The 16,047-nt window shown below is 32.1% G+C and overlaps 1 protein-coding gene across 11 annotated transcripts in view; it reads right to left on the bottom strand.

Moving 5' to 3' along the window:
* ZDHHC21 (zinc finger DHHC-type containing 21) overlaps positions 1-16,047 on the bottom strand; it is a 63,498-nt gene that overhangs the window by 47,100 nt on the left and 351 nt on the right. For 4 of the 11 annotated variants that reach the window (XM_025051415.1, XM_015594540.2, XM_015594535.2 and 1 more), the window contains exons 2-4: positions 10,662-10,793; positions 4,808-5,006; positions 3,551-3,649 (exon numbers count right to left, since the gene is read on the bottom strand). In XM_025051415.1, the coding sequence (XP_024907183.1) occupies positions 3,551-3,649; positions 4,808-4,961 (253 nt within the window). In that variant the 5' untranslated portion in view covers positions 4,962-5,006; positions 10,662-10,793. Of the gene's footprint in view, positions 1-3,550; positions 3,650-4,807; positions 5,007-7,853; positions 8,010-10,661; positions 10,794-11,893; positions 11,948-16,047 lie in introns of all 11 variants that reach the window. The other 7 variants (XM_025051413.1, XM_025051412.1, XM_015594537.2 and 4 more) reach the window with 7 other exon arrangements.

The following is a 16,047-nucleotide window of genomic DNA, read 5'->3' as shown; positions in this document are numbered from 1 at the left end:
TCCATCCATCTTAACCTATCCTACATACTCATAAACCATATTAGTCTCCTCCATTTCTTTCTTTAGGGTTTATTCGTGTCCAAAGAGGTCCTTGGTAACTGATACAATCTGATGGCTGATCATTTCCTACAGCACTTTTGTTACTAGCCATTTAGTAAGATAAAATAAAAGCCTTATGAGAGAGACTCCAACTGCCTATTTACGGTAGCTATAGAAAAAATAAAAACTAACATTTTTAAAGGAAAGAAAAAGCAAAACATAAATCAAAGAAAAAAAGAAAAACTCCATAAATGATTGAGGCTGCTTAATGTAAGTAAACAGTATTACATTGTTTAACATGGATCCTTATTAATGCTGTAAATCTATAAATGAATATAAAGCAAGGTTTGGTTTTGTTTATCCCTCAGAAAGGAAGAAATCATCTTCTATTTGAATCTTTTAAATGACTTGTATATTAGGGGGCCCTTTCTCAATTACTGCATTGAAAATCACAGAGTAGTGTTTTGGGGAAAAAATATAACTTGAAACTACCGAAATCAATACAAGTTTTGGGTCTTAACAGAGGTTCCCTGACAGAACTGGTTGCCATTGTAGGAAATAAATGTCAGTAAGTATCCTACAAATCACTTTTATAAAGCAATATAAAAGGAGAGGAAAAAGCAAAACTATGAGTGATTACATGACCCTAAGCATTAACAGCATATTTATCCATCCCTATAGCTTGGGTCAAAATTTTAAAGGAGAGCATCAGACAAATTTAAAATGTGCTATATTTTTTAAAATTTAGGAAAAAGATTTTGCTCTGTAACAGCGTGTCAAAAAATAGCTCTAGTGATGATAGAAACACTGAAGTCAAACATACCATTAAGAGTTTGATGAAAATGTTCTAAGACTGATTGTGGTGATAGTTGTACAATTCTGTGAGTATACTAAAAACCACCAGTGCGTGTAGTTTAAGTGGGTGAATTACATGGCATGTGAATTATACTCAAAAAAGCTGTTAAAAATGTTAAGACATTGAATAAAAATCATTTCATAAAATTTAAAAGTGACAAAATGTAGTATTTCTATATTTTGAACATACATGTGAATAATTTAAATAATATATTTAATAATTTCATTTGACTTTTTCATCTACATCTCTTAAAGTTTATAAAATCAAGCTCGAAGGATCTTTGCATGGGAAAATGGAAATTCTCTTATATTTAAATAAAGTTCTCTTATATTCAAATTGCCTAATATTTGGTGGGTCACACAGATATTAAATTTATTGTTTTGTTTTTTTTAAAAGGCATGTAAATTACTTCAGAGTAATTAAATTCAAAAAATGGATAAAATCACAAAAGTATTAGCATTTAAGTTTCCTCTTCTAAAAATTTCAATTATATCAATGTGCTCAACCTTAAAACAATGCTGAATAAATATCACTATTCTATAGCTCCAACTTTTTAGTCATTATATTATTTTTCACTGTTAAAATTTTGGGCTTTTTTTACAAGTTAAAATCATATTTACAAAATAATCAAGCAACCAGCACTAAAAACATGACTTCAAATTTTCCCCCAAATCATAGCAAAAGTAAATAAAGAGCTAAAATTATTCATCTGTAGTCTTCTAGACTCACTGAAGAAAACAGGCCAAATGTCAATTGAGACCAGATATAATACAGACATTCAAATAGTTAAGCAAGGTTGTGTCCTCCATTAACTAGTCTATAATGTTTTTAAATTTTTTAATTAGTTGCCAATATTTTTTTAAAATAATGAAATTTCTCAAAAACATTAAGATTCCCTGTTATCTCTTTAAAAACTGTCAGATCTAAGACTAGGCCTGCATGACAATTTCACTGTAGCTGAGTAGCAGCCACTTCCATTAGAAAAGTTATAAGATTTTTCAATATGAAATAGTTCCTCCCTAGCCCCATTCACTGATTTGCAGTTATCTGCCACATTAGGCACTGAGTGTTTGACCACTGCAAAATAAAGATTTCTTCAGAGTTAGGAAAAGACTGCTTGATTTTTCTGGGAACATTGGGTTTTAGAGTTGAAGTAGACAATACATGTTATCTATATTTTAGAGCCTTTGGTTGAGGCTAGTTGAGAAGAGGGATTTTATACAAATCACAGAGTGTTACTCTCCCACAAAAACACACACTCTGCAAAGTGGTAGTAATATTGTTCCTATAATAAAAACTAAATATTCAGCATAGTTTTCAGAAACTTCTACAGCTACGTAAACATCGGTGTCATATCATTCCCATTTAATCATTAAACTTGCAAGGCCAAGCAAGCCCCTAAATGATGGGTCTCAAAAAACAATAATCAGACACTCAAAGAAAGGCTCTTTAAGTGACCTGCCGCTTAATATTATTTTGGAAAGGATTACTGCTTCCCAAACAGCTACACCCTGAATCATCTAGAATCACCTAGGATCAGTACTCAAAAAATACTGATACCTGGCACCCACCGCAACACACTGCAATTTAATTAATGCGATGTGATCTAGACATTGAGATTTTTAAAAGCTCCCCAGGTGATTCTAATGTGCAGCAAGTATGGAAACCACTGAATTACTATAAAAAGTATTTTGGCTCTAGAATGTACAACAAAGACATATAAATTTTTTAACAGAAGAAAGTACATGGTGATAGAAGGAGACTTGGCTTTGGGTGATGAACACAGAATGCAATATAAAGATGATGTATTATTAAATTGTACACCTGAAATCTATAAATTTTATTAACTAATGTCACCCCAATAAATTTAATTTAAAAAAGAAAAAATAAATAAATATCAGTTCACAGGAAAAAAAAAAAGTACAGAGTTCTCAAAGCTTACAGAGCAAATAATCAAAAAGTGAAACTCGAGAAAAAAGGTAAATGAGGTTTACTATATCAGCATGTAATAAAACAAGCAATACACTCTACCTCATTTTTGTGGTGTGAACGGTTACTATGTAATAAGGTGATTAAAAATTACCTTCAACTGAAACTAGAATAAAAGGCTTTCAAATTTTTCATGGAATTGTTAGAACGTGGAGAAATATAGGCAATATATTATAATACATATATTATAATTCTGCATAATTCATTATAAGAAATATATTATATCGAGGTAAATGGCACCATCAAAAATTTTTTTGTTGAATAAAAATATAATTTCTCAGATAATTATATGTCATTCAACAAATATTTACTCATCATTTACTAAGTGACAGAGTCTGTTCTGGGCACTAAGGACAGCACTAAACAAATAAAGAAAACAAAACAACAAATCTACACCCTCACAGAGATTATACAGATCTAGAGTGGGAGGAGAGACAAACCAATACACAAGCAAACCGAAAAGGATAGCCAGGGAGTAGGGATATGAGGAGTCAGCTGGGATTTGCTATTTTAAATTAATAGAGAAGTCTGAAAAGGAAACATTTGAGAAAAAACTTGAAAGTTGTGTTAGATGACATATATAACTAATATATACTAAAGGTAATAAAACATATTAATAAAGATAATTCTGTCGTAATAAACTGATGAATCTGAAGAGTACCATACCTCCGTGTGGAATCTTAGGGTTCTCAGGAAGTCTTCCCGGATCAGTTACTGAGGCCCTGACTAAGGCAACCAGACAAAATATGGCAATGCCATAGAAGACTTTGAAATACACAAATAAGTAAAATTAGTCATTTATCTTTCAAAACATTTTATAAATCAGCATATTTAAACTTTAAATGTATATTTTAATCTATCAAGATAATTTTCAAAAGATAAAATTAAATGATAAATTCATTTCATTCATCAAATAATACTGCATGATAATAACTGATAAACTTGTTATAAATCAGATTATTAACAGAGATTCCCTAGCAATAATAATATAAATGGGTTCCCTTTTAATTACTACATATACTATAATGGAAAGAATCAAAGCAGCATCTTTAAACCCATTCTACAATTAAACTTTTTCATTAGCTCTAACTGGCTATCTTCAAAATTACTTTGCATTAGTAATGTTCAACTGTTCCTTTTGATAGCTCTTAATATATTTAATTTGAAAATAAGAATCTAGAAACTCTTTTTAAAGTTTTAAAATGAAAAACTAGAAAAAATAACGGTATAATTCCACCTTTAAAATGAATAAGAAACAGGCATTTTGTTTAGGGAAAAAGAAGGCACCTTTAACAGGAAACTTAGTTCAAGTGCTAACTAGCACTGACTGCATGGTATTGGTCAGTTTTATCATTTGTGTAACAGAGATTGTATTTCCCACAGCTCTTGTGAGGTCAAAATGACAAATGTACATGTAAATGCTGTGTACATGCAAAATATGTCATTTCAAACTTATTCTTTTAATCATAAGCAAGCCATTATCAACGAATTATAGCAGGAAAAAATTATCCAGAAGTTCAGTGCTATAATCAACATCATAATCACTATTTGTATCATGAAACTCTCATTTCTCAGTAATGGATATCATCTTCAGTCCTAAAACTCCTTCTACATTTGCAATAAATACATAACAGAAACATTAAAAATATAGACACATGCAAATTAGCACTATTGTTACCAGATTTTTTTAAACAAAATGATCTTTATATATTTTGCAGAGTTACATACGGAAATATCACTTTTATCTAACCCTGAAAAATATAAAGTCCATTATTTTTTAAAACTTCCATAATTTAGTAAATAACTTAGTAATAACAGTACTAATAATATTAAAAGGAAGATCATAGTAGCACTATACTCTAGAAACATTCGAAATGAGGAAAATCTTTAATTATATAAAGAAATAAAGACCTAGAAACTTACTTATTATTAATATGCCTGGAATATGTCCTTCTTCATAGTGAGGAAAGAGGACAATTTTGGGAATTATAACAATATTGTATAACCAGACAAAAACAATCAAACCCATGCAGCACCAACCATGTGGGTCAACAACAAAGTGAATCCGGAGACCCATTTTGCAGTCCTACAACTGCCTGCCAACCCACAAGGAGAGATGATCCTAAGGAGAGAAAAAAAGAAAAACGTTACTTATATAGAAAAAATTATTTGACTAAAACAAAACTATATTACTGGCAACTATAAAATGACACTTATTTAGTTTTCTTTGTATATTTCTGACAAAATAAAACACTTTGGAAAGCAAAAAGAAGTTCAAAGATATTAAAAACTTCACCAAAAACTTCAAATAATTTAATTTCAATTTTCATTATGAACTGTTATCACAAAATATAAATTGACGCTACCTTCTGAAGTTAACACTAGTCTATCCTTAGCCCAAGAATACCATGTATAAACCCGAGAGAAATGAGGTGCACATATATATATATTAATATAAATTTTTTTCGTAGCTTTCATCATGAGACTAACCGATGGGCAGTCAAGTCAAAATAGTGGTAATCTTGTGATGGGAGGGGGTATATTAACTGGAAAGAGACATGAGAGAATCTTTGAGAGGCTAGAAACATTCTATATATTGACCTAGGTAGTGCTTTATAGGTATACACATATATAAAAATTCACTGAGCTGTACACTTAATATTTGTGCAATTTAGTTTAATTTTAAACTGTAATGAAAAGCTAGAAAATCATTTTGAAAAACTGTAATAGAAAGGGAAAAGCAATTACTAATTGCCAAAAATAATTAAATTCACGGAATAAAGACCAATTACTCTTATCACTATCAACTCAAGAAGAGTCCTATTTAAATGGAGCTTTTTTCAGTTGAGTGTTAACGAAATGCAAACAGACCCCCTACTTAGCCATTTAAAGTTAAGATATTTCTATATCCATGGTACCAAAAAGGTGACTTAAAAAATATTCATACTTTAGTAGACATAAAGCTTAAATAACAAACTACTGTACAAGGTCTAGGGGACAACTTTTACATAAACTACAATGGAATAATACAATAATAAATTCAAAGTGTTTCTCAAACCTGTAAGCAAACGAAAATCAACTGAGCCGTGTCTTTAAAATACTTATTCCTAGGCTCCATTCTAGGTCTATGGAATCATAACTTTTTATGGTGTAAAGTCAAAAACTATAAAATGCTCCCAAACTGTATCTGATACTGCTGATGATACCTAGGAATTACTGATCCAGAAGCTTCAATAAGACTTCAATGTTACAGTAATGAGTTGAACTCAGTTCAACAAACATTCACTGAGCCTCCATTATATAGCAGTCACTTGCTAGGGATTATAGATACAGTGATGACTAAAACATGGTCTTTGCTTAAAAGAATTAACAGTCTAAAGAGTCGTTAAATGGGTTTAATAGAATACGCTAAGTTCCAGAAACGTGGACAAGGTGTTACTAGTGGCACAAAAGATGGGGACTGGTTAAATCAGAGGAAGACTTCCTGTAGGGGGTAAAACCTGAATTCAATCTTAAAAGATGAATAAAATTTACCTAAGCAAAGAAGAGCGACAACAATACTGCCAACAGAAGGAAAAGCAGGAGGTATATATGAGTAAAAATAGTAGGAGGTTATCACAAACTGCCATCATAAATTACAAAGCTTTCAGTGGAGAGTGAGTGTTGAGAAAGAAGGGGCTAAATCATGAAGAACATACAGAAGTCATGTTAGAAAGCTAAGACTTCATTTTTAGGCACTGAAGAGCTATTGAAGCAGGGGGTTAACATAATGAAACTTATACTTTAAATAAATTATTGAAGCTCTGGAGTAGAGGATAAAATTAAAGACAGAGATCAGTTCGGCTAAGAGAAGACAATAGCCAAAATTACTTTTAGAGAAGAGATCAACTGAAGAAATAGTTAATATCAATCCAGTAAGTTTTACTAATTGATTGGATATTAGGGGTCAGAAGAAAGTTGAGTAATGACTCCCTAATTTTCAGTTTAATTCCCAGACTATTTCATTCTAAGAATTATCATCAGTTGAAAAGTTTCTCTGTACCATCTCTTGGAGGCCCTGCCAATGTTCTTGAAGCTACAAAGCTTCAAGAAAAAAAAAAAAAAAAATTAAGAGTTACTTAGTTTTAAAAGAATATCCCTTTGCTATCATCCCTAGAATCTACAAATATTGGGGCAGCAGAAAAAAAGACAAGAACTCAAACACAACACCACCCAACTGTTTACATCAGATATGGTCTAAGTTAGTACCTATATATTAACTCTAAAATAGGAATCATGCCTAGATCTTTAAAAGAAGTTTGAACTTCATTACCTTTTAATTCGAAATTTAAAAGACCTATCACATTTAAATGAAGAAAGTTACAGAGGATAAAGCATGCTATTTAATTTGCTAGGTATTATTTTAAAAACTAAAGGAGGTCAAATACAAATGATAAACTATCTACATAGCTAAAAAGAGAAGCATTAAAAAGAATGTTTATGTTTACAATCTTGCCAACCATCAAGTGCTAAAAGACAGAAGACTGTCTCTCAACATGTTCAATATTATTAACTTCATATACCTTCTTTCATTTAACTGTTCAGTTCCATTCAGTACTAAACAACAGTCTATGAATTATACATAACAGAGTAATTTCATTACTTATTTCTAAATTTAATATTTATTAATATTAGAAAAAGAAAAGCAAATAACCCAGCAAAACAAGTAGCAAATTATCAAATACTCATTCATTTTTTAAATCCTATTTCTATTCTCCTCTCAGAAAAGGAATTTTTCTTATCACTAGAAGATTCTTCACAAAAGAAAAATATTAGACAGTGAAAAGTATAGTTAAAAATTGTGTTTTTCCTGGATGTAAACATATATAGGCAACAAAGTCTAGATGAACAAGCATCCCCAAGCCAAGTGAGCAAAAGACAGAAAAATAAAACAGTAAACAAATAAGATGTTGAATATTTCTTTAAATACCTGATCAGTGAAAATTAGTGCCACATAATCTTCACAAGTAGATTGTAGAGAAGAAAACAGTAGTCTCCCAAGAACTTCAAATCAGATTTCAAACAGAAACAGGTAACTGGTAGAGTTGCAGGATCACTCCACTCAGGTAATATCTACCAGGCGTGGCTCATGATTGAACAGAAACTATTACACATCCTGAGCAACAACCGAACTGAACGCAATGCTGCTAGTTCATCTTAAGGGTGGCATTTGTAAAATACTTTCATTAGCTAGAGATTCCAACATATTAATTTGTATATTAAATGGTGAGCTCATAACTCAAACTTTGATGTAACTAGTAGACATACTGGTACTTCAACATTTTTTAAGATTGCTATCTGGTAACTATACTTGAGTGCTGTGACTAACTTCATTAATGATGTAAATTACTACAGCACGAACTTTTTTAAAAAGAAATTATAATTCAACTCTAATAAACTGGACTATGTAAATATTTACAATGTTCAAACTATTCTGCTAGGAAACCACCTTTCCTTTTTTGCCTTTTCAGGCAACTAAATTTCACTACACATTTTTCTGAGGAAGAATTCTCAAGTCACTATAAAACTAAAGTGATAGAAAACTGTAACATCACAATACAGATTTTAGAAAATGGTAAAAGTTAGCCAAAATAATTGACAAGAAATCTAGTCGTCAAATATATATCTTTAAATATACAGTTTTATCAGCCATCTCAGCCAGTAGTCTTATCACTGCTCCATGAATATGAAAAATATATTCCCTCTCATATTTCTCCTATCTGAAATGACCTTACCATTTTGCTTACTCTAAATTCAACTCATACTTTAAGGTCAATTTGAATCTCACTCTCCATATGAAAATGTTCCTGGTACCTCAGTTCACAGTGATTTTTCTTTCTCTTCTAAATTCCAAATTTAAAAATAGCAAAACTAATAGAAAAATAACATGTGGTTTTATAATATTGTAATGAGGAAGGTGTTCACAAATAAGACCCATAAATCAAATTTGACCACATAAAGAAAGAAGCTCTGAAGTTCCGAAACACATCAAAAACAAAGTTAAAAGACAAAGCATCTCTGGAAAAAATAATATAACATATGACTAATAAGAGACATACAAAGTAAATACATAGAGACAATTCAGAAAAGAAAAAAATCCAATGACTAAGCACTAGTGATTAGGAAAATGTGAAATAACTAGGCATATTTTTCATCTTTTGTATTGAAAAATTTTTAGAAAGATAGATGAAACCCAATGTTGAGGAGGCAGAGGAAAAAGGACACTTTCGTACACTTTCACTGATACAATCGTTTGGAGGCAATCTGACGGTATCTATTAAAATGTTAAACTCTTTGACCCAGTTTTATTTCTAGTAATACCTACAAAATACTCACTAGAGTAGACAGGTATATATACATATAAGAATGTTCTATAAAGCACTTTTCACAATCACAAAAATATGGCACAACCTAAATGTCCCCGTAAAGACAGGGGAATGATCAAATTATAACACATCCATAGGGTAGACTATTTTTGAGCCACTGCAATTTTAAAAGGAAAAAAAACAAAGGAAAATAGAGGTAGATCTAGATCTTCATATGACTACCTACACATAGTACTGGAGTGAAGAAAAATAAGTTACATAGGCAAAATCTATGGTGGAGGGGAAAAATCTTAACAGTGGTTTCCTGAAGGGAGGGAGGATACAGATAGCCTGGGAAAGAGCATAGGGAACTTTCTGCAGTGTCTGATAGTGATCTCTATCTCGATATGAGTTTGAGATACAGAAGTTATGAATTGTCAAAGCTCAGTAAACATACTCTTAAGATTGGTGCATTTCATGGTATGTAAATTTACCTTTTTAAAAACCCTGTAAACCAACACTGAACTCTAGTTAATGATATGTATGCTGAAGTATTGGGAAGAAAGGGGAGGAAATGTATCGATGTCTGCAATTTACTTTGAAATGGATCCAAAAAAATTAAAATGGATTGACAGATGAACAGAGGGATGGATGAGTATGTGATAAAGTTCAGTAAAATATTAGTTGTTAATGTAGGTAATAGGTAGTCGGATGTTATACTAAATAATTCTTTTACTCTCCTGTTAAAATTTTTCATAATTAAATGTTGGAGGAGAAAGTAAGTTATAGAAATATTTGTATAATGTAATTTTTTGATAGAAAAAATATATGTATAAGTAATTTCTATATATGTATAGGAAAAAAGTGTGAAAGAACACATCTATTAAACTGTTCACAGTAGTTATCACTGAGCAGAGGAAAGAAAGAGCAATGAGAAGGAAGGCTTTCACATTTTATGTATGTATTTATGTGTTCTTCTAAGTTTATTAATAAACACATGTAGTTCTAAATTCTTTTCACCCAACAGAAATATAAAGATAGCCTATGGGGTCTGATTAGACAGTACAACCTTACAAACAAAGTGTTTAATTGAAGCTTCTCTTATCACTACATATTATTCTTAAATTATATGCTTTTAAAATTAATATTTTTTAAAATGCAGTGTAGGAGCATCAGCTGTAAAGCCATATAAGATTCATAATCCAGAAAGATGTTTCTAAAACTGTATTACTTATAGATTATTTTTCTCTATGGAAAAAGCCTTATCTAAGAAAATGTCTAGTTAAAATTTAATAAAAAAAAAAACTTTTAAATAAACATAATTTTATTTTGCAAATGAACAATTGTTAAACACATCTAAACGTAAGACTTTAAAGATATCATGCCACATAATTCACAAACATATTCCCATGTAAAATTAAATGCAGACTTACCACTTGCAAATTCACTGTGATATGTTGTAATTTTTCTGGTGCTTGCATTTAGAGGTTTTGTCTTGATTCATTCTTTTTTATTACATTCCAACAAATGGATCTCTCTCTTCAATAACAGTTCTCCATGAGAATCTATTAATGGTTTAATAAATAATTATCTTTCACAAAGGAAAATTGTAAGTAACTAAATATCCTGTGAAAATGTCATTTACAAAGTTTTAAATATTCAGAAATAAGATGATTCAACTCCACCTGATTCTGTGCTTTCATATCTCACCCCATCCCCCCAAATCTGCATTTGATTACCGTTATACATAAAAGTTCTCTCCTTTGAAACCACTCAGTTCCCATAAAAACAAATTAGCATTATGTGTCCAGCATTTGGACTTCATCAAACTTGCTGACCACAAATCACAAATGATAATCAATTCTGAGATCACTGATGTGACAAAATGCAATGTAATGTCTATCATGATGTGAGGCTAGAACTATGCAGTCACAATTGATAAATATAAAGAATTTAACATAGAAACAATTTTTAGTTTTAAAGTTTTAAAGAAAAAAGTTACCCTCCTGTAATAAAATCATTGAGAAGCAACCATAAAAGTTAGCTTCTACAGTTCAAGCTTAAACAATATTGTAAAGAGTCCTAGATAACATACCAATTCAGTATTTCATTAATTTAATCGACATCTATTGACTGTATGCTACACCTTGGCACTGGGTATAAATATAAAAGGGAGGAGCCCTAACCTCAGTGAAGACAGATCAATATCATGTAAGATGAAGTAAGATAGAAGGCAAGGGGGCAAGAAAGCATCTCATACAGGAAGGTTATTGTTTCATGGAACTTTCCTTATGTGAATATTTATGTGTATACTAGGTTGCAATACGAATGTATTTATTACGGTAAGTTGCCATCAGGAAAAAAATATCCAAAGAGTGAAATTTTTGAATTAGTTATATGAAGACTGGCAGGTAGCTCTTCTGAATGAGGGAGCAAATAAGCAAAGGTATAAAAGCAGGCAGAAAAGCCAATTAAACTGAAATGACTAGAATCATTGCATATGAAAGAATGGTAAAAAACATATCTAACCGTTTGACCTCAATCAACTCTTAAGAAATATATTTTGTAATGTTACCAGTACACACAGGAATATATGAGATACATAAGTATGTATTTCATATGTATGAAATATATAACCAAAAAAGTTTAATAAAATGATATTTACCCTTCCAATATGTGATGTACTCTGATATTTCATGACCCACAAGCAGAGCATGATCTAAGAGTGAAACACACTGTTAAACTATGTCAATGAGCTTGGACTTCACCCTGAACACAGAGGGAAACCACCAAAAGATTTTAGGCAGAAGAATGCCATGATGAAATTTGCATTCTGGAAAGAAGAGCAACACTTGGAAGCTCCAAGACTGACTACATGAAATAAGCTAGGCTTACTAGTTACCTAGATGAGAAATGAGAGCACATGGTAAGTACCCAAAAGTGGTAACTTAAAAGGGGTGTGGGGGAGAGCAGGGGATGAGGAAGAAACACTTAAAACAGGAGGCACACTGGAAAAAGGCAATTAAGAACTTAATGAGTAAAAGTGACAGGAGTTGGTGAACAGTTGGAAGCAAATGGTTCACATTCTAGAATGGTTCCCAAGCTTTTGACTTAGGGACTGGGAGAAGGATAGTACCATTCTCCAAGACAGGAAATAAAGGATAAGTTATGAGTTTATTAAGCATACTGCTTACCATAGCACTGAGAAACTATGATATACTGAGGATGTGAAAAATACATCAAGATCATTATCATTTCATTTCTATTCCATATATGTATGTGTGTGTATAAAAATATATATATAAATTATTTCCACACACATATAAAATTATTTTTATATTTTTATACACACACACATAAAATTTTTATATTTTTATACACACACATATAAAATAATATATATAAAAAAATAATTTTCTCCCAGGGTCAATTTTCTATGGTCTATGACTGTTAGATTGTGAAATGTAATTTGTTTCTACTCTAACTTTCTAAGCTAATTTATCGTGGTTTCCTTAGCTGCACCTTTGTTTCTTAGAGACAAAATATGGAATGAGAGAGTAAAGGAGCTGGTACAACAAAATGTTCTGAAGCATGGGCAAGATCAATAATGCTGCTAAGACTATGACTCTAGGGTGGCTTCCTAATGTTTCAGCGTAACAGTTTCTGTCAGTAATATTATTAGGTAACAGCACAGGTCAATCATCTATGAGTCAAACCCCAGTCACTCACTGGCTTAAAATCAAAGAAAAATCCTACTTTACATTTATAGTTATTTGAGCTACACTGCAGCCATAGCATCCAAAACAAGATGAGCACTTCATCTAGTTCAACAATATCACTACCACCACTGAATCAAATCTCATCTATATGGTATAGAAGCAATACTAGGCTTAAAAATCCAAAAGATTTTGGGGATAACAAAGAATATCTCAAATTTTCTTAACTATAAGCTTCAGTTTCCTTTCAAGCTTCATATTAGCTATCTGTAAAATGGTGATCATAATATTAGTTCAGTTGCTGTCATGCTTAAATGAGAAATTGCCTGGCACCTCCAAAAATGATAACTTTAAAGAGGAGTGGGAGAGAGGAGAGGAAGGGAAATTTAAGAAGGAGTTTTACTTCTAGTCTTACAAACTACAGAATGAAAAAGGATCTGGGTCCCCATGATTAAAGTGGTGATACAATTTAACCATACCCCAGCTACCAACTTTCTCTAATACTGAAGTCCGAGAACTACTTGTCAGAGATGAGAAACCTCAGATAGGACAGCTTTTCAACTAGTATCATACTACAAGCATGTAGGGAGGTTGTATTTCCACATGTTGGCATAAGATCTTTTTAAGCAGTAAACCAAAAACAGAAATGCGATCTAAAATAGAGAGACTGAACTAAAGCCTGTAAATTAAATCTTTTTCAAGTAAAAGCAGAAGGACTGATGAATTATGGAATGAAGCATGGAAGAAAATCAGAACCTAATTTCATAAGTCAATGAATAACGCATAATTAAAGTAGGGAATTCTGATTCAACCACTGAGTTCTCCAGAAAGACTTTGTGAAAATGTGAGCAGTGCTACTTCATGTCCATGAAGATGTGATTTTTAAACTAGGCTAACTCAATTTACCAATGATTGTTAGCCAAAAGATCACTATCCTGACAATAAGAAAGACTGGTGTTTTTCCTTTCTTGTCTTTCACCTATATTTTTTTACCAACTCAAAACAGTTCAAACATTTTCCATTTTAATAAGAGGTATCAATGCACTGATTATTCTACTAGAGGCTAAACTGCCACTTGTATTTAGTACATTTGAAAAGTGGAATCTCAATCCTACTATTTTACTAAAGTAATATAAAAAACCTTCATTCCTTCATAGAAAGTAAAACTGAGCTTAGGGAACAACTTTCTGGTAATAAAAATAGCTTTTCCTCTGCATTCCCTGTTATTCCTGGTAGTAATGATACCACCACTATGTAGCCTTCTGTGCTGAAAAAGATTTGATTGGCTCACACTTAATTATAACTCCAAAAAAAAACCTCCATGGACACATTACTAGACTTCTCAATTCATTTCTTCACTAATACATGGCATTATTTTATCCATGCCCTTTTCTACAAGTTCTGAATCAGTCCCTATGAATTAAAAAAAAAATGAGGCCATGGGGAAATAAGTAAAACTTTTATGATTCACTGATTAGTTGCTGTTTTAGAACCAACCTGTTAAGCTGATGATTATGTGTATGCATTTTAAAATGCTTAAATTTATCTTATTAAACACCCCTGAGACAAGCAATGCAACACAGTCATCATTTTATCTAACATATGCTCTATTTCGTTTATTCCAAATACAGTTTCTAAAGTATGTTAAGTTTAACAGAAATACCAACAGTTCGAAGGGACCTAATATAATTTTATTGCTTTACATCCCAAATGAGGAATTCTAGAATAGTACTATGCCAAACACTATTCCAAAAGCATGGAATTGTATATTTTTTTACTTATATTTTGCTATAATTTTACTGGTACTTCTTCAAGTAAATGTTTTAAATGTATTCTAAAAATGTTAAAGGGTCTTAAATTATTTACAAACATAGCGTATGCCAGGTAAGCATGGAAAAGTGCATAAACCTTACAGAATTTAGTCTGACTCCCTAATTGTATAGATGAAAAAAAGGCATTGGTCACTGACCTACTCATGATCCCACAGCTAGACGGTGACAGCAACGGTACTAAAATCTAGTTTCTCTTTCCACAACACCAAATCTCATTTGGTTCTTTTGACTGATTTCTCACCTCATCTATTCTTCAAAAATCTTTTAGCTATTAAGACACAAAGCACAATCTAATGCAAATAAAACACCTATCTGATTTCATCTTTAAAATAAATAAAATCTAAAGATTTGGAAAGCTTTAAACAAGTTACTACACCAATGCATTTTTGTCCAGGGAAGGCACATACTACGCTATGGTTATTATTACTGTTATTATTATTATTACCGCCACGAGGTAGGTAGTTAATTTTTTAAAGTACACATATTAGCATACTAGGCTGAGGATCCATTTGACACATCTTTTTAACTTGCCCTTAACTATCCTCAGTCCTCTTTATTTCAGACTGTATGTAACTTTACACTATGATTTATGAACCACCCACAATGACCTTGATTTTGTTTCCCCTCTGTACTTTTATGGACTGCTATACTGCAGTATTTTTCAAGTAATAACCGGTCAGGTTCTCTCAGCCCTAGAGATACAGACATCTTCCACTGACTCACAAGGAATCATAAAACGTGACCCAAATACAGCTTGAGAAAGACCACAACTTTAAATGGACTCTCCAGTTAAAATTCTATTACAGTAAATGGTAACAAGTGCAAACTGCTGCCCATCCATAAGCCATTTTCTCAAAATCACTCTTGGATCTGAAGGAGGAAGGCAGAAGGTCAATAAAGAAGTAAACTATTTCTCCTCCTGCTCATTTTCTGCAGCCCCATACCAGCGATCTGGAAATGAATGAAAGGCTGGGGTAGCATAAATCCGAAATCGCTGCGCAAGACTCCAAGGGGTATAGAGAGGGAAACAGTAGTTCACAGACGAGAAACTGGGGGCACAGATTAATAAATTAAAAAAAAAAACAAACAAAAAAACACGAAAATCTACCAAAATCGTTTCGACTAGAGCAGGAACCCACCCACCACCAGTTAACGGGAGGGGCCGCTGGCGGGAGGCTGCAGCTTTGGCTGAAGATGCTCTTGGCTAGGCCAGGCCAGGGACCAGCCGGGCACCGAGAAGAGCGGGGGGATCCCAAGCGGGAGGAGGGCAG

The sequence above is a fragment of the Pteropus alecto genome, unplaced genomic scaffold (assembly GCF_000325575.1).
Source record: "Pteropus alecto unplaced genomic scaffold, ASM32557v1 scaffold95, whole genome shotgun sequence".
NCBI classification, from domain to species: domain Eukaryota; kingdom Metazoa; phylum Chordata; class Mammalia; order Chiroptera; family Pteropodidae; genus Pteropus; species Pteropus alecto.
This window is presented reverse-complemented; position numbering and strand designations above follow the sequence as displayed.